Source organism: Erythrolamprus reginae, chromosome 6 (genome assembly GCF_031021105.1).
Source record: "Erythrolamprus reginae isolate rEryReg1 chromosome 6, rEryReg1.hap1, whole genome shotgun sequence".
Classification (NCBI taxonomy): domain Eukaryota; kingdom Metazoa; phylum Chordata; class Lepidosauria; order Squamata; family Dipsadidae; genus Erythrolamprus; species Erythrolamprus reginae.
In genome coordinates, this window is record NC_091955.1 from 7,610,241 (window position 1) to 7,636,294 (window position 26,054).

General features: G+C 42.0%; 1 protein-coding gene across 2 annotated transcripts in view; it reads left to right on the forward strand.

The window, feature by feature from the left end:
* The first annotated feature begins 888 nt into the window (after positions 1-888).
* DNAJC2 (DnaJ heat shock protein family (Hsp40) member C2) overlaps positions 889-26,054 on the forward strand; it is a 36,327-nt gene continuing 11,161 nt past the window's right edge. Inside the window, exons 1-12 of one of the 2 annotated variants that reach the window (XM_070755123.1) lie at positions 889-1,091; positions 5,556-5,746; positions 8,654-8,729; positions 12,098-12,196; positions 14,645-14,786; positions 15,063-15,143; positions 20,248-20,313; positions 21,537-21,628; positions 21,722-21,843; positions 24,519-24,668; positions 25,796-25,884; positions 25,977-26,046. In XM_070755123.1, coding sequence (XP_070611224.1) covers positions 1,034-1,091; positions 5,556-5,746; positions 8,654-8,729; positions 12,098-12,196; positions 14,645-14,786; positions 15,063-15,143; positions 20,248-20,313; positions 21,537-21,628; positions 21,722-21,843; positions 24,519-24,668; positions 25,796-25,884; positions 25,977-26,046 — 1,236 coding nt within the window. In that variant the 5' untranslated portion in view covers positions 889-1,033. The remainder of the gene's footprint in view (positions 1,092-5,555; positions 5,747-8,653; positions 8,730-12,097; positions 12,197-14,644; positions 14,787-15,062; positions 15,144-20,247; positions 20,314-21,536; positions 21,629-21,721; positions 21,844-24,518; positions 24,669-25,795; positions 25,885-25,976; positions 26,047-26,054) is intronic. The other variant, XR_011559435.1, reaches the window with a different exon arrangement.

Sequence of the window (26,054 nt, forward strand, 5' to 3'; positions counted from 1 at the left end):
ATAGATGGAAGGAGGGAGGGAGGGGAGGAAAGAAAGAAAAATAGAAAAAGAAGTAGGAAGGAAGGAAGGAATACAGAGAGAGAGAGAAGGAAAAGAAAGTGGGAGAGAGGGAGAGGAGGAAAGAAAGAAAAATAGAAAAAGATGGAAGGAATACAGAGAGAGAGGGGGAGGAAAAGAAAGAGAGGGAGGGAGAGGAGGAAAGAAGGAAGGAAAGCAAAATAGAAAGAAATGGAAAGAAAATAGATAGATGGATGGATGGGAGGAAAGAAAAGTAAAAAAGAAGTAGAAAGAGGGAGGGAGGAAAGAAAAATAGAAAAAGAAATAGGAAGGAAGGAATACAGAGAGAGTAGATAGAGAAAGAGAGAGAAGGAAAAGAAAGAGAGAGCGGGGAAGGGTGGCGAGGAAAGAAGAAAAGAAAGAAAAATAGAAAAAGAAGTATTTATTTATTTTATTTATTTATTTGTTTTGTCCAATACACAATGAGGGTTTTAGTGGATATATATCTATATACACATAGTAAAATACATGACGAAGGTTATAGACGAGATACTCATAGTAAAATATATCTAAATACAGTATATCTAAGAAATAATAGAAATATATCTATTAGAATAATAATCGAAATATATCTAAATATATCTAAGAAATAATAGAAAAGAAGGTATAGTAAGAGTAGAAAGAAAGAAATATATACACAGAGAGAGAATAGATAGAGAAAGAGAGAGAAGGAAAAGGAACAGGGAGGGAGATGAGGAAAGAAGGAAGGAAAGAAAAATAAAAAGAAATAGAAGGAAAGGAGAGAGAGCGAGAGAGAGCGGGCTTTCCTGCAAGTAGCTCCTCCCCCCCCTTCACAAACCTCCCCGCCCACCCGCGACCTCGCCTACCCTCAGAAGGGAGGAAGAGAGTGGGGGAGAGAAAGCCGCGCTGACCTTTCGACCCGGAAGCACTGCCCGGGTCCTTCCACGCGCCGGCACCTGGCAACCCGCGAGCAGGGCCGAGGGATCCTGGCCGGCGCCGATCGTCGACCGTCGAGATGCTTCGCGGGGCGCCCGAAGGCCAGGCCACCGCCGTCACCAGAGCCTTATCGGCCGGTACGTGAGGCCTCCGTCCGCCAGTGGCTCAGGGAGCGGGAGACTCCCGGGCAGGGGGCGGAGGGGAGGGGGGGTGCGCTTCTGGGCAGCGCCTGGGCTTGCGGGTGGGGGTCCCTGGGGCTGCTTCCCTCCTCCCCTCCCTGGGGCTGAGTTGGATTACGGGGCCTCTACTTATCATCTATCTACTCTCTCAATCTATCAGATGTCTGTCTATCATCCATCTATCTATCATCTCAATCTGTCCTATCATCTATCTACCTACCTATCTATTTATCATCTGTTTTCTCTCTCAATCTATCATCTGTCTGTTCATCATCTGTCTATTTATCTATCTATCTATCTATCTATCTATCTATCTTCTATCTATCCTATCTCTAATCATCTATCTCTACCTATCTATCTACTTATCATCTGTCTACTCTCTCAATCTATCAGATGTCTGTCTATCATTTATCATCTCAATCTGTCCTATCACCTATCTCTACTTATCTACTTATAATCTATCTACTCTCTCAATCTATCATCTATCTATCTATCTATCATCTCAATCTGTTTTATCTCTAATCATCTATCTCTATCTACCTACCTATCTACTTATCCTCTATCTATCTATTTTTTTCCTGATTGTTACGTGTGGTGGAACTGGTCTCTGGGCATCACATGTCTTTCATTGTCAACAACAATTTGTTGTATTGACAATGACAATAAAGTATTTATTTATTTTTCTTCCTGTCTGTCTATCTATCATCTATCTATCTCTCCTACCCTATCCTATCATATCCTCTCTCTAATCATCTATCTCTACCTACCTATCTACTTATCATCTGTCTACTCTCTCAATCATCTGTGTATCATCTACTGCAGTGATTTTCAACCTTTTTTGAGCCACGGCACATTTTTTTACATTTACGAAACCCTGGGGCAAGGAGGGCTAAAAAAAGTTTGGACAAAAAAATTCTCTCTCTTCCTCCCTTTCGCTCTATTTCTCTCTCCCTCTTTCTCTCCCTTCCTTCCTCTTTCTTTCTCTCCATCCCTCTTTCTTTCTCTTCCTTCCTTCCTCTCTTTTTTGCTCTTTCTCTCTCCCTACCTACCTACCTCTATGTCTTTCTCTCTCTCTCCTTCCCTCCCTCTCTTTCTCTCTCTCTCTTTCTTTCTCTCTCTCTCTCTTGCTTTCTTTCTCTTGTTCTCTTTCTTTCTCTCTTGCTTTCTTTCTCTCTCTCTTGTTCTCTCTCTCTCACTCTCTCGCTCTTTCTCTTTCTTTCTTTCTTTCTCTCTCTCTCCCGCTTTCTTTCTCTTTCTCTCTCTTGCTTTCTTTCTCTCTCTGAGCTTCGCGGCACACCTGACCATGTCTCGCGGCACACTAGTGTGCCACGGCACACTGGTTGAAAAACACTGATCTACTGTATATCTATTTAACTATCTATCTAACATCTGAATCTGTCTTATCTCTAATTTATCTCTGCCTATCTACTTATCATCTATTTACCTATCTATCTATCTATCTATCTATCTATCTATCTATCTATTTTTTCTGATTGTTATGTGTGGTGGGACTGGGCGTCACATGTCTTTCATTGTCAATGTCCATTTGTTGTATAGACAATGACAATAAAGTATCTATCATCTATCTATCTGTCTATCTATCTATCTATCTATCTATATCTTTCATTTATCAACTATATATCTATATCACATGTATCATCTATATCGTCTGTCATTTATCATCCATCTTTCTATAACACCCATCCATCCAATTATCTATCTAGCAAATTTATTTGCCATCCATCTCACAGTTCAAGTGACTCTGGGTGGCTTAAGTCGAGATAAATTACCTGTCCAGAGGGGATGCTTCCTTTCTCTCTCTTTGTGGTTGGCACTCAATGAAAAGAGGTCAGAATCAGACAATCGGAAGCTTTTCAGGGAACTTGGACTTGGAGTTTGCTTATCAGGTTTGACTCCTAAAACACCTTGAAATGGAGGGAGAGGAACAGAAACTCACGCTTGCTTTAATTTCAGGCACGGAACGACAGTCTGGGTTGACCACAGTATAAATATGCCTCTTTAGGTAATAAGAGACCCACTGTTCTTTGGAAGAAGGACATCTTTACACTTCCACTCAAGGAGTTGTTTTTAATAGTTAAATTATTAGATGCGTTCCATGTTTTTCTGCTTAACTGAAATATAATACAGTGATACCTCATCTTACAAACACCTCATCATACAAACCTTTTGAGATACAAACCCGGGGTTTAAGATTTTTTTGCCTCTTCTTACAAACTATTTTCACCTTACAAACCCACCGCCGCTGCTGGGATGCCCCACCTCTGGACTTCTATTGCCAGCGAAGCACCCGTTTTTGCACTGCTGGGATTCCTCTGAGGCTCCCCTCCATGGGAAACCCCACCTCCGGACTTCCGTGTTTTTGTGATGCTGCAGGGGAATCCTAGCAGGGGAATCCCAGCAGCGCAAAAATGGGTACTTCGCTGGCAACGGAAGTCCGGAGGTGGGGTTTCCCAGCAAAGGGAGCAAAAGTGAAATCGCAGCATCGCAAAAACACAGAGGTCCGAAGGTGGGTTTTCGATGACTTCGGTGTTTTTGCGATGCTGCGATTTCACTTTTGCTCCCTTTGCTGGGAAACCCCACGTCTGGACTTCCGTTGCCAGCGAAGCGCTCATTTTTGCGCTGCCGGGATTCCCCTGCAGCATCGTAAAAACGCAGAATTCCAGAGGTGGGGTTTCCCATGGAGGGGAGCCTCAGGAGAATCCCAGCAGTGCAAAAACGGGCGCTTCGGCTGGCAAAAGGGATGAATTTTGGGCTTGCACGCATTAATCGCTTTTCCATTGATTCCTATGGGAAACATTGTTTCGTCTTACAAACTTTTCACCTTAAGAACCTCGTCCCGGAACCAATTAAGTTTGTAAGACAAGGTATCACTGTATATGTTAAATCAGGTTTGTCAACAGGCTGAAAAAAGTTTCTGAGATCCTTTTACAATGGTACCTCTACTTAAGAACGCCTCTACTTAAGAACTTTTCTAGATAAGAACCGGGTGTTCAAGATTTTTTTGTCTCTACTTAAGAACCATCTATCTCGAACCCAACAAGACTGTCCTCCTCCTCTTCTCCCTCCTCCTCCTCCTCCTCCTCCCACCCAAATTCTGAGCTTTTATTTCTTTCCTAATGGGTTTGCCCCCATTATTTGCTTTTACATTGATTCCTATGGGAAAAATTGCTTCTACTTAAGAACGTTTCTACTTAAGAACCTGGTCACGGAACGAATTCAGTTCTTAAGTAGAGGTACCACTGTATCTCCCTAGTTCAGTAACAGACAAGCCTGCTGCATTTCCTAATTGAATTTAGAGAGGGTGGAAAGCCTTCTTTGTCACGTCCAATACCGAAATGCGTAACTGAATTATTTAAATTCTTTTCATCTAGCAAGTTAGGGGGAAATAATGGAAGCAAAGCTTTCTCATTCAATAGGTAACTTTAAAAAATCAAGTAGGCTTTTGCTGTTTGTGTACGTTTCTGTTGTTTCAGTTTGGCATAAATCAATCCCTCATTGATGGTAACATTTTACAATGACCCGTCAGAAAGAACAGAAAAAATCAGATTATGTTTTGTAGGTCATTTTTAAATATGGCATTTGATACTCGTAATACATTGTTATCACACGTAATGATGCAACTGGTGAGAATATGGATTTTCTTTGTTGGAGAAAAAATGTCTTTGTTTCATTCTTTAATTCTGCAGACACCTATTGTTATATAGATAAAAGTATTTTCAGGAAATGAATTTTACTCCTTTCTAAGGAATCTGGATGAGGAGTTAGAGATTGGAAATGAGTCAGAAACTGTGGCACCCTCCAGATGTAGTGAGTGAGTCAGAGGATGATGAGGAATTAGAGGATGAGCCCCTGTTAGACGCAAGGGTGCGTAGAACTATGATTACATATGAGTATGAGAAGAAAAGGATCTTTGCGTTGGAAATAGCTCTATGGAACACTTGGCCACGCCTTGTGACTATATAAGGGAAGCTCTCGTGAGAGCTCAGCATGATGAACAACGTTCTCACTAATGGCCTTATGTGAGCTTGGGTTAAAAGAGAACTTCTGCTTCAAGACAACTTTAAACCATGCAATCTGCATCTTCCAAGAGGCTATGGAGATATGTGAGTTTGGTTGATTGGCAGAATCACTACAAAGGGGTTTCCTTAATGAGACTTTGGATTCTGGCCCCAGAAGACATTAGTCTGGGGACACTGCCAGAATGAACTAAAATATATCTTAGACTATTAACCATTTTATGCCTTGACATTTTTTAAGCAATACATCTTCTTTTATATTGTCTCTTGAGTGTGCATGACCTTTAATTCCTGTTGGTGGCTCGTCTAGACGGAACAGTGACATCTGATAGAGAAGACCTCAACACTTGAGGATGTGTAACTTTTCTAACGCTCGCCTTCACAGCTTCCGTGCTCTGCCAAGTGGAACCCGTGGGAAGGTGGTTTGAAGCCTTCGTGAGGAGGAGAAACATCCACGTTTCTGCCTCTTTCCAAGAATTAGAAGATGAGAAAGAGCTCTCCGAAGAGTCGGGAGATGAAGAATTACAACTAGAAGAATTCCCCATGTTGAAAACTCTGGATCCCAAAGATTGGAAGGTACCATGTTTTTCAGGGATGTAAGACGCACTGGAGTATAAGACGCACCTTAATTTTGGGGGAGGAAAATCGAGAAAAAATAATCTGCTTATTTATTTATTCATTCATAGATTAGATTAGATTTAGATTAGATTAGATTAGATTAGATTGCCACCCCTCTCTGTAGACTCGGGGCGGCTCAGAGCAATAATAAACACAATGTAAAAACAAATCAAATAATTTAAAAAACACTAAAACCCCCATTATTAAAATCAAACATACCATGTATAAACTGTATAGGCCCCGGGGGACATGTCTCAGTTCCCCCATGCCAGACGGCAGAGTTGGGTTTTAAGAAGTGTACGAAAGGCAAGGAGGGTGGGGGCAGTTCTAATCTCCGGGGGGGAGCTAGTTCCAGAGGGTCGGGGCCGCCACAGAGAAGGCTCTTCCCCTGGGTCCCGCCAAACGACATTGTTTATTCTACGGGACCCGGAGAAGGCCAACTCTCTGGGACCTAACCGGTCGCTGGAACTCGCTGCTTACCAGGTATTCATCTTTAGTCTGGTCAACTTCAGCACATTAGTTCGCTGGTTTTGAGCCTACATGCTTGCTTTTTAACCCCCAGTTGGGGATTTAAAAAAAAAAACAGTTTCTAAAAACACTTCACTTCTCTTCAGAGAGAGAAACAATGAGAAAACCTTGCTAGCAAAGCACAGAAGATCAATTCACTTGTTAGCACCTTGATGCTGAAAAAAAAGGCACATGATTGCTTTCTTGCAAAGCCCAGAAGATTACTGTTAACACCTCCGTAGGGCTGAAAAAAGGGCTCAGCTGATTTTGGGAGGAAGCAGCAATGAAAAAAAATCAGGCAGAGGAAAGATTGCTTAGCTAGTAGAGCACGGATGATCCCATTAGCACCTCATTAGGGCTGAAAAATCTGAAGTTAGTTGGGGGAAAGATCAAAAGCAACATGAGAAAATATTATTTTACTGAAAGAGTAGTAGATCCTTGGAACAAACTTCCAGCAGACGTGGTAGATAAATCCACAGTAACTGAATTTAAACATGCCTGGGATAAACATATATCCATCCTAAGATAAAATACAGAAAATAGTATAAGGGCAGACTAGATGGACCATGAGGTCTTTTTCTGCCGTCAGTCTTCTATGTTTCTATGAAAAAAAGCTTAGTAAAAGCTACATTCGGGGTGTAAATCTGGCACCGGACTAGATTATCTCAGGGACCGCCTTCTGCTGCACAAATCCCAGCGACCAGTTAGGTCCCACAGAGTTGGCCTTCTCCGGGTCCCGTCAACTAAAGAATGTCACTTGGCGGGACCCAGGGGAAGAGCCTTCTCTGTGGCGGCCCCGGCCCTCTGAAACCAACTCCCCCCCAGAAATTAGAATTGCCCCCACCCTCCTTGCCTTTCGTAAGCTACTTAAAACCCACCTCGCCCTCCAGGCATGGGGGAACTGAGAGACTCTTTCCCCCTAGTCCTTTACAATTTTATGCATGGTATGTCTGTAGGTATGTTTGGTTTTTATATTAATGGGTTTTTAACTGTTTTTAGTATTGGATTATTATTGTACGCTGTCTTATTATTGCTGTTAGCCGCCCCGAGTCTCTGGAGAGGGGCAGCATACAAATCCAATAAATAAATAAATAAACAATAAAATAAATAAAACGCACCAAAATTTGCAGCCTCTTTTATGGCGGGAAAGGTGTGTCTTATACTCCGAAAATACGGTATATAATAATGTTGCGCCATTACGCATTCCTATTGATTTCGCTTGTCAGAAGGTCGCAAAAGATAATCACACAGACTCTCTGACACTACAACCATCATAAATATTTGCTAAGCCTCTGATTGTTGATCTCACGTTCTGCAACACTCGGGTGAAAAAAACGGTCGTAAGTCATCCCCCCCCCCCCAATGTTGTCGTAACAACGCTGGTCAAGTCCCACAGAGTCGGCCTTCTCCAGGCCCCGTCAGCCAGGCAATGTTGTCTGGCGGGACCTAGGGGAAGAGCCTTTTCTGTGATGGCCCCAGCCCTCTGGAATGAGCTCCCCTCGGAGATCCATACTACCTCCACTCTCCCTGCCTTCTGTAAAGTTTTAAAGGCCCTCCTCTGCCGGCAGGCCTGGGGCCATTGAAGTTTTAACACAAAGCCCCATCCAATGAATGAATGTGTGATGGATGATGGATGACTCTGTTGTTAACTTTTAATTATGGGGATGTTAATCTGTAAATTTTATTTAGATTTCTACATGTTGTGAGAAATCAAACAAACAAACTTCAAACGGCCACTGTGTAAACCCTTGCAAGTCTACCTATTTTATTTATTTATTTATTAATCAGATTTGTATGCCGCCCCTCTCCGCAGACTCGGGGCGGCTCACAGCAATAATAATACAATGTAAACAAATCTAATATTTAAGTTAATTTAAAACCCCAATTTAGAAACCAATCATACATACTAGCATACCATGCATAAATTTTATAAGCCTAGGGGGAGGGAAAGTCTCAATTCCCCCATGCCTGACGACAGAGGTGGGTTTTAAGGAGCTTATGAAAGGCAAGGAGGGTGGGGGCAACTCTGATATCTGGGGGGAGTTGGTTCCAAAGGGTCGGGGCCGCCACAGAGAAGGCTCTTCCCCTGGGTCCCGCCAAACGACATTGTTTACTTGACGGGACCTGGAGAAGGCCAACTCTGTGGGACCTAACTGGTCGTGGGATTCGTGCGGCAGAATATTATAAGCAAAATGCAATAACTTCAGGTAGTGGCATGACAGACAACTAAACAAGGGAGAGATTACCATAGATTGTTGGGGGGGGGGCAGCATATTTTTTTCATGTTATAGTTTCTGTGAGCAGTTGTTATTATCCTGAGGCTGCTATAAATATTTATATTTTGTTTTCTCTTCCCAGAATCAGGATCATTATTCAGTTCTCGGACTGGGGCAGTTACGATACAAGGCCTCTCAGAAACAGATCAAAGCAGCTCGTAAGTTTGGCCAAGCGTTCATGGAAAATGGTAAAATAATAAAACTACAGTGGTGTTGTGTTTGGACCTGGGCCAGCCGTTGATCCCACAGATGGGAGAGACGCGGCACAAAGTGAATGTGAAAGCCTGGCTGACAGCCAGGAAGATGTGGCAGACAGCCAGGAGGACGAGGCCACTGGGACACAGGATTCAGCAGACAGCCCGGGGGATTTGGCCTGCAGTCCCTCAGACAGTCTATCCTCCCTGAGTTCTTCTGCAGATCATTATATTGATCTAGGTAGCCGAAGAGCTTTGCAAAGAAGGGATCGCTTTAAGGAGTATTACAAATCATTATAGGAGCACCTGGGCTAAAGGGATAAAAAGGGAACAAAGGCCAAGGCAAACTGTGGCTGTTTATCTGTGTTGTTTTGTGGTTCCTGCTTCGAAGTTTCTGGGCCGTTGGAGTTTTCAACCCAGCTTTTTCAGACAAGTGGGAGGTGAAAACTCTGGGACTTGCTGTTTGCTCCAAAGATTCAAAAGGACTCCTGAAACGTCTTTGCTCATTCCAGGTTGTCTTTGATTGTTTTCCCCTGTGTTTTTTGTATGCGGCTGAAGTAAGCCTTGCATTGTTTTCAGACATTAAGAACTGTTTTTTGAGTACGCTATTTTTGTTTATCTAATACAAGTTTGCTGATTAGCAGAGCACGTGTGTGTTTGATTTCTTTTCATTGGACTGTTACGCATTGCCGAGCCAGTCAGGCAGAACACAGTGGTACCTCTACCTAAGAACGCCTCTACTTAAGAACCTTTCTAGATAAGAACCGGGTGTTCAAGATTTTTTTGCCTCTTCTTAAAACCATTTTCTACTTAAGAACCCGAGCCCGGAAAAATTTCCCAGGAAATTTGAGAGCGGCACAATGGCCCGTACAGTTTCCTGCCATTCCCCTTTTAATTCCGGCCATCTCGGGCTTTTCTGGGCTGCCAGAGGAGCCTTTCGGTGGCGTTTGAGGAGGCTTTGGCAGTCCAGAGCGAACAAAATATTTTCCTTTCTCTGGATGCTTGGAGAGGGAATAAACCTTTGCCAGTGCTCAGAGAAAAGAAATGCTCCCTTCGCTCTGGGCAGCCCAGAGCGAACGGACCGTGCTGGCTCAGACTCCCTCTTTTTTTTAATTTAAGCCTTAAAGTTTTGGACTTTTTTGATTCCCCTCACCTCACCTTCTTCCTTCGGCAACGACTCTCCTCCCCCTCCTCTTCCTCCTCCTCCCACCCAAATTCCGAGCTTTTATTTCTTTCCTAATGGGTTTGCACGCATTATAGAAACATAGAAACATAGAAGTCTGACGGCAGAAAAAGACCTCATGGTCCATCTAGTCTGCCCTTATACTACTATTTTCTGTATTTTATCTTACAATGGATATATGTTTATCCCAGGCATGTTTACTGTGGATTTACCAACCACATCTGCTGGAAGTTTGTTCCAAGGATCTACTACTCTTTCAGTAAAATAATATTTTCTCATGTTGCTTTTGATCTTTCCCCCAACTAACTTCAGATTGTGTCCCCTTGTTCTTGTGTTCACTTTCCTATTAAAAACACTTCCCTCCTGGACCTTATTTAACCCTTTAATATATTTAAATGTTTCGATCATGTCCCCCCTTTTCCTTCTGTCCTCCAGACTATACAGATTGAGTTCATTGAGTCTTTCCTGATACGTTTTATGCTTAAGACCTTCCACCATTCTTGTAGCCCGTCTTTGGACCTGTTCAATTTTGTCAATATCTTTTTGTAGGTGAGGTCTCCAGAACAGAACACAGTATTCCAAATGTGGTCTCACCAATGCTTTTACATTGATTCCTATGGGAAAAAATTGCTTCTACTTACAAACTTTTCTACTTAAGAACCTGGTCACGGAACGAATTATGTTCTTAAGCAGAGGTACCACTGTACTTCTTTCCAAGTTGAGTTGTTTGTCACATCCCAGTCACCAATGGGCCACAGGGTTAGAATGAGACCAGGGGACAACTTGACGTCCTTCCTCCAACCGGTCTTACCTTCCTGAACAAATTTACATCCATATCTACCTGGTGTCAGGCCGAAGCCATCGTTTGATTTGATGCCACATATTATGCGTTAGGCTATATTTGCGACGTGGGAATTTGGGAAGGATTGCTGCACGAGGGGTGCAGAGAGGTAGCCATTAACAAATTCCTTGATTCTCAAGGTCATCCTTTGTTCGACACCTGCCCAGAAGTTGAAGGGAGTAACGTGATGAACTTGTGGGTTGGGGAACGAGGGAATGGACTTTCAACTGGGTGGAGGAACCCAGGGGACTTCAGATTCAGGTTTCTCTCAGATCTGCCAACGTGGCTCTGCTAATAAATGGGAATTTTGAGTCAGTCTATACCTCGGACTCTGATTTAGTTTCGGATGCTATTTGGAACCTTGACACTTGGGGTAACATCTGTGACCCATAAGATTCTGTTCTCAGTCTATGACAGGGGTGTCAAACTCAAGGCCCGCCAGCTGGATTTGGCCCATGGGGAACGTAGATCTGGCCCACCCAGCCCACCCAGGAAACAGGGAACAACTAGCCCAGGTGCCTCTGCCAGCAGAAATGAAGCTCGGGGAGGCAGCATCTGGCCCACCCAGGGTCTGGTTTTGGCTGTGATTACTGCGTACATGCGCAACAAATGAAATCTCATTGGAATACTGTGTTCAGTTCTGGAGACCTCACCTACAAAAAGATATTGACAAAATTGAACGGGTCCAAAGACGGGCTACAAGAATGGTGGAAGGTCTTAAGCATAAAACGTATCAGGAAAGACTTCATGAACTCAATCTGTATAGTCTGGAGGACAGAAGGAAAAGGGGGGACATGATCGAAACATTTAAATATGTCAAAGGGTTAAATAAGGTCCAGGAGGGAAGTGTTTTTAATAGGAAAGTGAACACAAGAACAAGGGGACACAATCTGAAGTTAGTTGGGGGAAAGATCAGAAGCAACATGAGAAAATATTATTTCACTGAAAGAGTGGTAGATCCTTGGAACAAACTTCCAGCAGACGTGGTTGGTAAATCCACAGTAACTGAATTTAAACATGCCTGGGATAAACATATATCCATTGTAAGATAAAATACAGAAAATAGTATAAGGGCAGACTAGATGGACCATGAGGTCTTTTTCTGCCGTCAGTCTTCTATGTTTCTATGCGAGTTGGCTCTTCTCTGACATGTGGACTTCAACTCCCAGAATCCCTGAGCTAGCATGAGCGGCTCAGGAATTCTGGGAGTTGAAGTCCACAAGTCATAGAAGAGCCCACTTTGCCTCTCTTGGGTTTAAGGTAATGTGTAATGGGCTGTACTTTATTTTTATTTTCCTTGACCCATAGATAAAGCCATGGTCTTGAAGCACCACCCCGACAAACGGAAAGCAGCGGGAGAACAAATAGGTGAAGGTGACAACGATTATTTTACCTGCATTACAAAAGGTAAGCGCTAGTAAGTGTATCACTAAATACAAATTAAGTTGTCTTATCGACCCATACCTGTTAATCAGCGGATCTGTTTTTTTCATGCCCAACTTTTTCCTGATGAATGGGCCACTGTCCATAAATCATTTTTTAACTCCCTGCCCTTCCTACTTTATGTTTTGACTTTTATGTTCTGCTCTAAACAGCTGAGGTACGTTTACTTATTTCCTCCCAAGCACTCCAGATCTAGGGGCTCCAAGCCTGCCCGGCATAAATGGGTCTTTAAACTTTTACGGAAGGCAAGGAGGGTGGGGGCAGTGCAAATCTATTATTATTGTTGTTGTTGTTGTTGTTATTGTTATTGTTATTATTATTGTTATTATTGATTGGATTTGTATCCCGCCCCTCTCCAAGAACGTTATCTTTGAGGCAATGTAAATAGAATAATTTTCCCTTTTTTGGGGGGGGTGGGGGTAGGGGAGAGTGAAAACAATCTGGGGACGCTGCTTGTGTTACAAAAGACTAGGAAGCAACTGCTCGGTGTAAATACACTGCTCAAAAAAAAAAATAAAGGGAACACTTAAACAACACAATAGAACTCCAAGTCAATCAAACTCCTGTGAAATCAAACTGTCCACTTAGGAAGCAACACTGATGGACAATCAATTTCACCTGCTGTTGTGCACAGTCAACTTTGTACAGAACAAAGTATTCAGTGATACCTCGTCTTACAAACGCCTCGTCATACAAACTTTTCGAGATACAAACCCGAGGTTTAAGATTTTTTTGCCTCTTCTTACAAACTATTTTCACCTTACAAACCCACCGCCGCCGCTGGGATGACCTGCCTCCGGACTTCCGTTGCCTGTGAAGCACCCGTTTTTGCGCTGCTGGGATTCCCCTGAGGTTCCCCTCCATGGGAGACCCCACCTCCGGACTTCCGTGTTTTTGTGATGCTGCAGGAGAATCCCAGCAGGGGAATCCAGCAGCGCAAAAACAGGCACTTCACTGGCAACGGAAGTCTGGAGGTGGGGTTTCCCAGCAAGGGGAGCCTCAGTGAAATCACAGCATCGCAAAAACATAGAGGTCCAGAGGTGGGGTTTCCTATGGAGGGGAGCCTCAGGGGAATCCCAGCAGTGCAAAAACGGGCGCTTCAGCTGGCAAAAGGGGTGAATTTTGGGCATGCACGCATGAATCGCTTTTCCATTGATTCTTATGGGAAACATTGTTTCATCTTACAAACCTTTCCCCTTAAGAACCTCGTCCCGGAACCAATTAAGTTTGTAAGACAAGGTATCACTGGTATTCAGTGAGAATATGTCATTCATTCAGATCTAGGATGTGTTCTTTGAGTGTTCCCTTTATTTTTTTTGAGCAGTAAAGGTCCAGGAGTGAGTTATCACAGGCATGGGAGAGAGTTGGGTCAACTTCTGCAGCCATTCGTCCATGTTAGGAACCGAAGCGTCCCTCCAATTTTGCACATACAATAGTCTTGCTGCGGCCAACATACATAATAACAAAGTTCCAATTTTTTCTACAGTTTTTTCCCTCCCCATTAGACCCAAAAGGGAAAAGTTCTGGTTTCATCTTCTTATCCTTCCTCACTTCTCTTCCCCTTCTTCCTTCGCACCGTTTTCCTATTTACTTTCGTATTTTGTACCTTATTTTTTTTTTTTTTTTTTTATTTAGATTTGTATGCCGCCCCTCTCCGCAGACTTGGGGCGGCTCACAACAGAATACAACAATCCATGGCAAATCTAAATTATAATTTAAAATATTTTTAAAAAAACCCATTTACTAAGCAAACATACACACAAACATACCATGCATAAATTGTATAAGCCCGGGGGAGATTTATTTATTTATTGGATTTGTATGCCGCCCCTCTCCAGAGATGTCTCAGTTCCCCCATGCCTGACGACAAAGGTGGGTTTTAAGGAGTTTACAAAAGGCAAGGAGAGTAGGGGCAGTTCTAATCTCTGGGGGAGTTGGTTCCAGAGAGTTGGGGCCGCCACAGAGAAGGCTCTTCCCCTGGGGCCCGCCAACCGACATTGCTTAGTTGACGGGACCCAGAGAAGGCCCACTCTGTGGGACCTAATCGGTCGCTGGGATTCGTGCGGCAGAAGGCGGTCTCGGAGATATTCTGGTCCAGTGCCATGAAGGGCTTTAAAGGTCATAACCAACACTTTGAATTGTGACCGGAAATTGATCGGCAACCAATGCAGACTGCGGAGTGTTGGTGAAACATGGGCATACCTAGGGAAGCCCATGACTGCTCTCACAGCTGCATTCTGCACGATCTGAAGTTTCCGAACACTTTTCAAAGGTTATCTTATAACCCAATAAAAAAATGTTAAACCGGAAAGTGACTTGTCCATAATTTAAACGAGGAATTGGAAGTCTGTTGCAGTTGAAACACTATTCTCTCCGTTGAATAAATTAGAGCTCTCTGATTTCACCTTCCAGCCTACGAAACGTTATCGGACCCCTTGAAGAGAAGAGCATTTAACAGCATAGACCCGACTTTCGACAACACCGTTCCTTCGAAAAGCGAAGCGAAAGAAAACTTCTTTGAGGTTTTTGCCCCCGTTTTTGAAAGAAATGCCAGGTAAGTTTTGTCTTAGAGCAGGGCTTCTCAACCTGGGGGTGTGGACCCCTTTGAGGGTCGAACGACCGTTTTACACAGGTCGCCTAAGGTGCTGTCATTGCAGTTCTGTTTCCTGTTAAGAATTTAGTTGCTTGGAGTATCATGTTAGACCATTTAATATATTATTTTTTCTAAATTTGAAATCCCCTTAAAATAAAAAATGCAGGTGTTTAAAGGCATAGAATCATACTGGAGATGCAAAAAAAAAATGCTTGTTTCTTTGCTAATTTGCTACAGATGGTCAAATAAGAAAAATGTTCCTAAGCTTGGGGATATGAACTCATCCTTTGACGAGGTGGATGCCTTTTATTCATTCTGGTAAGTGAATTAATTCTGCCTCTTTTTATCAGGATCGTACAGATAAAACATACCGGAAAAGCAAATTGGGAATGAACAGAAGTAAATCTATATAGAAGACTGACGGCAGAAAAAGACCTCATGGTCTATCTAGTCTGCCCTTATACTATTTCCTGTATTTTATCTTACAATGGATATACAGTGATCTCTCGATTAGCGCGGGGGTTACGTTCCAAGACCTCCCGCGCTAATCGATTTCCGCGTTATAGTGGTGCGGAAGTAAAAAACACCATCTACGCATGCGCGCCTTTTTTTTTCATGGCCGCACATGCGCAGATGGTGGAGTTTGCGTGTGGGCGGCGGGGAAGACCAAGGGAAGGTTCCTTCAGCCGCCCAACAGCTGATCTGCTCCGCAGCGCGGAAGCAGCGAGGAGCCGAAGATGGGGTAAAGGCAAAGGGGAAACCCCATCTTCGGCTCCTCGCTGCTGCCGCGCTGCGGAGCGGATCAGGTGTTGGGCGGCTGAAGGAACCTTCCCTTGGTCTTCCCGCCGCCCAGGTAAAGGGGAAACCCCAAGATCGCTTGCCGCTTGCCGTATTGCAGCTTGGAGCCTTGCTTCGCCTCCTTCGCTGCAATACGGCAAGCGGCAAGCGATCTTGGGGTTTCCCCTTTGCCTGGGCGGCGCTGGGGCCATGCGGAGCTGCTCATCTAGGGGGGCGTGGACCGGCAAGGTGCCCTCCGCTCTCTCTCTTTCTCTCCCTGTTACCGGTGTGGTATAAGAGAGAGAAAGAAAGAGAAAGGAGGGCGACTTGCCAGTCCACGCCCCCCTGGATGAGCGGCCCCGCATGGCCCCAGCGCCGGACTCCGCCGTTGCCTCCGCCCTTGTTCGGCTCTGCAGCTGAGAGGCCACGTCCACCCCCTCCTCGGTGTCCCCGGCACCCAGCGTCCCCACGCCGCCTCCACCTCCCGGTAATGCGCCCGACCTCTGCCTCTCTCTTTCTCTCTCATATACCACGCCGGCAACAGGGAGAGAAAGAGAGAGAGAACTAGCGCGGACTTATAGAAACATAGAAACATAGAAGACTGATTATTATTTTGATTATTTGATTATTAATTATTTTTTAATTAATATTTTTTGAAAAACCGCGTTGCAGCGTTTCGCGCTAATCGAGACCGTGCTAATCGAGGGATCACTGTATGTTCATCCCAGGCATGTTTAAATTCAGTTACTGTGGATTTACCAACCACATCTGCTGGAAGTTTGTTCCAAGGATCTACCACTCTTTCAGTGAAATGATATTTTCTCACGTTGCTTTTGATCTTTCCCCCAACTAACTTCAGATTGTGTTCCCTTGTTCTTGTGTTCACTTTCCTATTAAAAACACTTCCCTCCTGAACCTTATTTAACCCTTTAACATATTTAAATGTTTTGATCATATCCCCCATTTTCCTTCTGTCCTCCAGACTATACAGATTGAGTTCATGAAGTCTTTCCTGATACATTTTATGCTTAAGACCTTCCACCATTCTTGTAGCCCGTCTTTGGACCCGTTCAATTTTGTCAATATCTTTTTGTAGGTGAGGTCTCCAGAACTGAACACAGTATTATTCCAAATGTGGTCTCACCAGCGCTCTATATAAGGGGATCACAATCTCCCTCTTCCTGCTTGTTATACCTCTAGCTATGCAGCCAAGCATCCTACTTGCTTTTCCTACCGCCCGACCACACTGCTCACCCATTTTGAGACTGTCAGAAATCACTACCCCTAAATCCTTCTCTTCTGAAGTTTTTGCTAACACAGAACTGCCAATGCAATACTCAGATTGAGGATTCCTTTTCCCCAAGTGCATTATTTTACATTTGGAAACGTTAAACTGCAGTTTCCATTGCTTTGACCATTTATCTAGTAACGCTAAATCATTCACCATATTACAGACCCCTCCAGGAATATCAACCCTATTGCACACTTTAGAGTCATCGGCAAATAGGCAAACCTTCCCTACCAAACCTTCCCCTATGTCACTCACAAACATATTAAAAAGAATAGAACCCAGAACAGACCCTTGTGGCACACCGCTTGTAACCTGTCTCTGCTCAGAATACTCGCCATTAACAATAACTCTCTGATGTCTATGCTTCAGCCAGCTTGAAATCCACTGAACTATCCAGGGATTAAGTCCAATCTTCACTAATTTATCTATCAGCTCTTTATGTGGAACCGTATCAAAGGCTTTGCTGAAGTCCAGATAGGCAATATCCACAGCACCACCTTGATCCAACACTTTTGTGACATAGTCAAAGAAATCAATGAGATTAATCTGACATGATTTGCCTTCAGTAAAGCCATGCTGATTTGGGTCCAATGAGTTATTGTTTTTTAGGTGCTGATTTATCCTCTTTTTGAGTAGAGTCTCCATCATTTTAACTATAATTGATGTCAAGCTAACTGGCCTGTAGTTACCAGCTTCTTTTCTACTGCCCTTCTTGTGGATAGGCACAACACTGGCCATTCTCCAATCCTCAGGAACATATGTTAACAGGGATTGGTTAAACAAATCAGTCAGGGGGGTAGCAATGACAGATCTGAGTTCTTTAAGAACTCTGGGGTGGATGCCATCTGGACCCATTGCCTTATTTATCTTTAATCATTCAAGTTCTAAGACATCGGCTTCTAAGATCACTGGAGCTGAATCCGTCTCTTTTGAGAAAACTGAACAGAAGTAGCTATTGAAATGGTCAGCGATCTCCTTATTCCCATCAATGCATGTATTATTCCCGGTACTAAGCTTCGTGATGCTGCAGTTTTTCTTCTTCCTATCACTAATATATCTGAAGAAGGTTTTATCCCCCTTCTTTACAGATTTGGCAATTTCTTCCTCTTTTGAGGCTTTAGCAGCATATATTATCTGTTTCGCCTCCTTTTGTCTCATTTTATACACCTCTCTATCAGCTATACTTCCAGACTCTTTATACCTCCTATAGGCAGCCTTTTTTTCATTGACTATAGCCCTTACATCATTGCTAAACCATAGCGGTTTCTTCTTCCTTTTACCTTTAGTTATTTGCCTTACATACCGTCCTGTGGCTTTTAAGATGACCATTTTAAATACAGTCCACTGGATGCTCGCTCCTGCCATTTTATCCCTCCCCTTTAATTCATTGTTTAAATATTCCCCCATTGCATTAAAATTTGTTTTTCTGAAATCCAATACTTTGATTGCAGTATAGGATTGCTCACAATCAGTTTTTACATCAAACCACAAACATAGATGGTCACTGCAACCTAAATTTTCTCCCACCTTGACCTCTGAAACCCAATTGGATTTGGTATTATGTACTGTGCTGTTTTTTATTATTGTTGTGAGCCGCCCTGAGTTTGCGGAGAGGGGCGGCATATAAATCCAATAAATCTAATCTAATCTAATCTAATTCCCATTCGTAAAAACTAAATCTAGAATATTCTCCCCTCTAAACATAAATATAACATAAATATATGTTATCATAAATATATATAAATATAAATATATATGATAACATATTGTGGTCTTTAGCTTTTTTAAATTAACCTGATTCATTTCTTTCTTTTTCATGAGATGGGATGGGATGAATTGACAATAGAATAGAACAGAAAATATGGAATGGAATGGAGTAGAAAATATAGAATGTAGAATAGAAATAATAGGACTGGAATAGAATAGGAATAGAGTAGAATAGAATAGAATAGAATAGAATAACAGGTGGAAGGGACCTTGGAGGTCTTCTAGTCCAAACCCCTGTTTAAACAGGGAACCCTATACCATTTCATACAAATGGTTATCTAATCTCTTTTTTAAAACCTCCAATAAGGAGGCTGGTGGGGAAATTCTGGAAATTGGAAATAGCACAGGTTGAAAAATTCTGATCTACTCTATAAGTGTGGTAGTACTCTGAGAGTCCTCGGAGAAGAGCAGCATGAAAGTTCAATTAATTAATAAAATATATAAATAATCAATATTGGAAAACAGGCATTTATTTTTACTAACCCAATGGATGTACATAACTAGTCAAAGCCTGCTCTTGGTCATGCTGTATTTAGTCTGCGATGAAAAACACATGTTAAAAGGATGAAAATACATGTGGCAATATAGAAACATAGAAGACTGACGGCAGAAAAAGACCTCATGATCCATCTAGTCCAGTGTTTTTCAACTAGTGTGCCGTGACACATGGTCAGGTGTGCCGCGAAGAAGGAAGCTCAGGTTCCAGTCTCGCAACTTTTTGCAGAGAGATTGTGTGTGTGTGTGAGAGAGAGAGAGAGAGAGAGAGAAAGAAAAAGAAAGAGAGAGGGAGAGAGGAGAGAGAAAGCAAGAGAGAGAGAGAAAAGAGAGAAAGCAAGTGTCAGAGAAAGAAACCAAGAGAGAGAGAGAAAGAGAGAGAAAGAAAGCAAGAGAGAGAGAGAAAAGGAGTGGAAGGGAGAGAGAGAGAAATGAGCAAAAAGGGGAGGAAAAAGAGAAATGAGAAAATGATTGAGACAGAGAATGAGAGGAAAGAGAGAGAAACAAAAGAGAGAAGTGACTCTTGATTTAAAGCATATGATAAAATGCACCCAAAGAATAAGAGAGACCCCCCCCCAGCCCTCACCTGTTTTTTGAAATGGTTCAAAAGTGTGTATACAAATACACACACAAGGGTGGGGAGGAGACAGGGATGGAAAAAGAGAGGAGAGTGTGCCTCAGGATTTTAAAATTTAAAAAATGTGCCGCGGCCTAAAAAAGGTTGAAAATCACTGATCTAGTCTGCCCTTATACTATTTTCTGTATTTTATCTTAGGATGGATCTATGTTTATCCCAGGCATGTTTAAATTCAGTTCCTGTGGATTTACCAACCACGTCTGCTGGAAGTTTGTTCCAAGGATCTACTACTATAGAATATTACTTTGCACGTTTTATGATTCTTGTGATTTTCTCTGGATATGGTGTTTCTGTGTAGTTGGACTCCAGAGAATAAAAGTGATATTTCATAGGATGCTTTCTAATCTGGTTGAAATTCTCATATTAACAATTTGGGCTATTTAAAAGGCTTTTTAATTATATTAAGGCGCTGTCATTTTCCCTTGTGTTTCATTGACTTTTTCTCTTGCAAATAGGTATAACTTTGATTCTTGGCGAGAATTTTCTTACTTGGATGAAGAGGAAAAAGAGAAAGCTGAATGGTGGGTAAAGGAAAGGGATTTCCAAAATAAATGATTAATATATCAAAATGAAAAGTTCACACATTATACTGGGTGTCACCAATTGTAGACAGTCCTGTACTCATGTGCTCCCAAATAAATCCCTTTTAATTCAGTGGAAATACGTACACATACTTATGAAGAGGATTGAAGTCTTATCTAGGAATATGTCTGGACTTAAATAGTAAACTTGTGTTGTTGCATATTACAGGGTGTCCAGCAAACCTGGAAAACAGAAAAATCAGGGAATTATCAGGGAAATCGGCAGTTCAGGAAATATAGGGAATTATCAAGGAATTCGTGAAAAAAACCCAGAATTAATCGGGGGGAAACAAACTAAGTGTTCCCTTGATTTTCGCGGCAAAGAGACCACCTGCGAAAGTCGAATTTCCGCGAAGTAGAGATGCGGAAGTAAATACACCATTTTTGGCTATGTACAGTATCACAAGCCTTCCCTTAACACTTTAAACCCCTAAATTGCAATTTCCCATTCCCTTAGCAACCATTTACTCACCATTATTACTGGTACTCACCTTTGAATAAGACACTTAGTGATTCTGATATTTATAAACATAATTATTTATTAACAATAATGATTTTTTTTGTTATTTATTTGCAAAAATTATTAGCTTGGCTAATAACCGTCATCGGGCAGGAAAAACCGTGGTATAGAAAAAAACCCGCGAAGTATTTTTTAATTACTGTTTTTTTAAAAACCGTGGTATAGGCTATTCGCGAAGTCCGAACCCGCGAAAATCGAGGGAACACTGTATATTAAAAAGTTTAAAAGTCAGAAAAATCATTTTTTTAGGAAAAACAAATTGCAGTCACATGACAAGATCCGGCAAATGGCCATGATGCGAGCCAGTCCCCAAGTCCCCAAAATGTGATCACATGACCACGGGCAAGATTGGCAGTCGAAACTTTGAGTCATAAGTAACTCTGGGCCGTTCGACTATAACTTCAATCACTCACTCAGAGACTGGATGTATGTCAAGGACTGTCTTTTATCCTTCATGGTTTGTATGTTGTTGTTTTTAAATATTTTTCTTTTTAGAAATGAAGGAAAAAACACTAAAGTTTTTCTGGAAGAACATGACTTGTCTATTCTGAACTTTATTCTATTCTAGCATGGGCCTAGTACCATGGCTCATTTTGAAAACACACACGAGCTAAACCGAGCTTCTTTTTGTCTTTATCTGCAGTCGAGATGAGAGGAGATGGATTGAAAAGCAAAACAGGGCAGGTCGGTCGTTGAGGAAAAAGGAAGAAATGAATAGAATGCGGACACTAGTTGGTAAGCAGGAACTCAAAATCCTCGGGCCGCCTGATCGTTAAATGCCAGGTTTTGCACCCGCCCGACGTATATCCATTTTCTTTCCCTCCCAAGATAACGCATACAGTTGTGACCCCAGAATTAAAAAGTTCAAAGAGGAAGAAAGAGCAAAGAAGGAAGCCGAGAAGAAAGCGAAGGTAGAAGCAAAACGAAAAGAACAAGAGGAAAAAGAAAGAGTAAGTACTACATTATAAAGTCCTACATGGCATAGGACCAGATTATCTCCGAGAGCCGCCTTCTGCCGCACGAATCCCAGCGGCCGATAAGGTCCCGCAGAGTTGGCCTTCTCCGGGTCCCGTCGACCAAACAATGTCGTTTGGCGGGCCCCAGGGGAAGAGCCTTCTCTGTGGCGGCCCCGTCCCTCTGGAATCAACTCCCCCCAGAGATTAGAACGGCCCTCACCCTCCTTGTCTTTTGCAAATTACTCAAGACCCACCTATATCGCCAGGCATGGGGGAATTAAGACATCTCCCCCAGGCTTTTATATTTTATGTTTGGTATGTATGTGCTGTATGGTTTTTAATTGTTGGGGTTTTATATATCTTTTTATTATTAGATTTGTTCTATTGGTATACTGCTCCGAGTCTTCGGAGAGGGGCGGCATACAAATCTAATAAATTATTATTATTATTATTATTATTATTATTATTATTATTATTATTATTATTAGATACTGCTCAAAAAAATAAAGGGGACATTCAAAGAACCCATCCTAGATCTGAATGAATGAAACATTCTCATCAAATACTTTGTTCTGTACAAAGTTGAATGCGCACAACAGCAGTTGAAATTGACTGTCAATCAGCATTGCTTCCTAAGTGGGCAGTTTGATTTCACAGAAGTTTGATTTACTTGGAGTTATATTGTGTTATTTAAGTGTTCCCTTTAATTTTTTTGAGCAGGGTACATGAAGCTGAAACCATTTAAGATATTATAAACCCAGGCATAGGCTTGGAATTTTAGTAGTCTAATGGCTATCTATTCCTTCCCCTAGGCCATTACAAGTTATGTATGGTATGTTTGTTTGTGTGTATGTTTGGTTTTTATAATAAGGGTTTTTAGTTGTTTTATTAAATTGGATTGTTACATGCTGTTTTTTTATCATTGTTGTTAGCCGCCCCGAGTCTGCGGAGAGGGGCGGCATACGAATCCAAATAATAATAATAATAATAATAATAATAATAATAATAATAATAATAATAATAATATTGTAGCATGCCTGCAACATACAGAGGGTGGACAAAAAAATGGAAACACTTGACTTTGGCATCATAATGTTTGAACATGTTCAAATCAATCAAAACTTGACATATTTTCATGGTTTTTTTCAAATTCCGTTATTTGATATGTTTTTTAAACTACCTCTTTTTTTACAGAAATTTAAGGAAATTGGTTATAACCTTCTAGAATTGGCAGACCTCTCAGACTTTCAAAGAGGCCAAATTGTTGGTGCTCGAATGGCAGGCACTAGTGTAACAAAAAGTGCCCGAATGTTTGGCGTTTCAAGAGGTCATGTCTCAAAAGTCATGACTGCTTTTGAAAGAGAAGGGAAAACGTCCTCAGCCAAGCACAGGTCTGGTCGAAAGTTGAAGTGGTCTGAGAGAGACCGTTCGGACTCTAAAGCGAATTGTTAGAGCGGATCGCAAGACCGCAGCTCCTAAAATCACTGCAGAGCTCAATAGATACGTACAGAACCCAGTTTCCACAAAAACTGTTCGAAGGCAGCTTCACAAATCTGGATTCCACGGAAGAGCTGCAAGGTGTTTCCCTTTTTTTGTCCACCCCCTGTATTAAAGAAAAAAATCTGGTTTATAAATTTAGATTTCACCCCTGCTCAGGTCTCTTGTGGAACTTTCCCTTTTGATATACTGTACATTCATTCTTGATTATAAAGGGAGAATTCAGAATTTTCAGATCTCATAGAAACATAGAAGACTGACGGCAGAAAAAGACCTCATGGTCCATCTAGTCTGCCCTTATACTATTTCCTGTATTTTATCTTACAATGGATATAAGTTTATCCCAGGCATGTTTAAATTTAGTTACTGTGGATTGACCAACCACGTCTGCTGAAAGTTTGTTCCAAGGATCTACTAGTCTTTCAGTAAAATAATATTTTCTCATGTTGCCTTTGATGTTTCCCCCAACTAACTTCAGATTGTGTCCCCTTGTTCTTGTGTTAACTTTCCTATTAAAAACACTTCCCTCCTGAACCTTATTTAACCCTTTAACATATTTAAATGTTTCGATCATGTCCCCCCTTTTCCTTCTGTCCTCCAGACTATACAGATTGAGTTCATGAAGCCTTTCCTGATACGTTTTATACTTAAGACCTTCCACCATTCTTGTAGCCCGTCTTTGGACACGTTCAATTTTGTCAATATCTTTTTGTAGGTGAGGTCTCCAGAACTGAACACAGTACTCCAAATGTGATCTCACCAGCGCTCTATATAAGGGGATCACAATCTCCTTCTTCCTGCTTCTTATACCTCTAGCTATGCAGCCAAGCATCCTACTTGCTTTTCCTACTGCCCGACCACACTGCTCACCCATTTTGAGACTGTCAGAAATCACGACCCGCAAATCCTTCTCTTCTGAAGTTTTTGCTAACACAGAACTGCCAATGCAATACTCAGATTGAGGATTCCTTTTCCCCAAGTGCATTATTTTACATTTGGAAACATTAAACTGCAGTTTCCATTGCTTTGACCATTTATCTAGTAAAGCTAAATCATTTACCATATTACAGACCCCTCCAGGAATATCAACCCTATTGCACACGCTGATTTTAATCCCCTCCAAGTCTCAGAGGTGGTAGTGGCTAACGCCAGCGTTTTTTCTTGCTTCTCAGCAAAGGCAAGCAGAGCTAGAAATGGCGCGACTGGCCAAGGAGAAGGAGGAAGAGGAAGCAAGGCAGCAGTCTTTGCTGATGAAGAAAGAGAAGGACATACAGAAGAAAGCGATTAAAAAGGAAAGGCAAAAACTGCGAACGGCTTGCAAGGTAAGCAGCTCTTGTCCTCATCAAACCTTTTCTTTTTTTTCTTAGTCGTCCAACATTTATTTATTTCATTTATTTATTTATTAGATTTGTATGCCGCTCCTCTCCGTAGACACGGGGCGGCTCACAGCAATAATATACAATATATAACAAATCTAATAATTTAAAAGAAACACTAAAAGCCCCATTATTAAAAGCAAACATACACACAAGCATACCATACGTAAACTGTATAGGCCCGGGGGAGATGTTTCAATTCCGCCATGCCTGACGGCAGAGGTGGGTTTTAAGGAGCTTACGAAAGGCGAGGAGGGTGGGAGCAGTTCTAATCTCTGGGGGGAGCTGGTTCCAGAGGGTTGGGGCCGCCACAGAAAAGGCTCTTTTTTTCATTCATTCAATCTAGGATGTGAGTGCCCCCTTTATTTTTTCAATCATTCAGATCTAGGATTTGGGGGTACCCTTTATTTTTTCATTCATTCAGATCGAGGATTTGGGGGTTCCCTTTATTTTTCCATTCATTCAGATCTAGGATTTGGGGGTTCCCTTTATTTTTCCATTCATTCAGATCTAGGATTTGGGGGTTCCCTTTATTTTTCCATTCATTCAGATCTAGGATTTGGGGGTTCCCTTTATTTTTCCATTCATTCAGATCTAGGATTTGGGGGTTCCCTTTATTTTTTCATTCATTCAGATCTAGGATTTGGGGGTTCCCTTTATTTTTTCAATCATTCAGATCTAGGATTTGGGGGTTCCCTTTATTTTTTCATTCATTCAGATCTAGGATTTGGGGGTTCCCTTTATTTTTTCATTCATTCAGATCTAGGATTTGGGGGTTCCCTTTATTTTTTCAATCATTCAGATCTAGGATTTGGGGGTTCCCTTTATTTTTCCATTCATTCAGATCTAGGATTTGGGGGTTCCCTTTATTTTTTCATTCATTCAGATCTAGGATTTGGGGGTTCCCTTTATTTTTTCAATCATTCAGATCTAGGATTTGGGGGTTCCCTTTATTTTTCCATTCATTCAGATCTAGCATTTGAGTGCCCCCTTTATTTTTTTGAATATATTATATTTATATTTCCCCGCTCTCTGAAGCCTGAAAATTAAAGCATTTGGTGGTCCATTTTCAGAACTGGAATTACTTTGGCGACAGTGAGGCCGAGAACGTTAAGATGATGGAAGAAGTCGAGAAGCTTTGCGATCGCCTGGAGCTGGCAAGGTAGGCGGTCCTGACCTCTACTTTTTTCTTTGCTGACCTTTGGCTTTCTGCTACCGGTAGATCTGAAATGTCGCTCAATGATTTATTTTTAGTCTGCAGTGCTTGAATGAAGCACTTACATCCACCACAAAGGACGAAGGGAAGGCTGCAGTATTAAGACAGGTAAATAT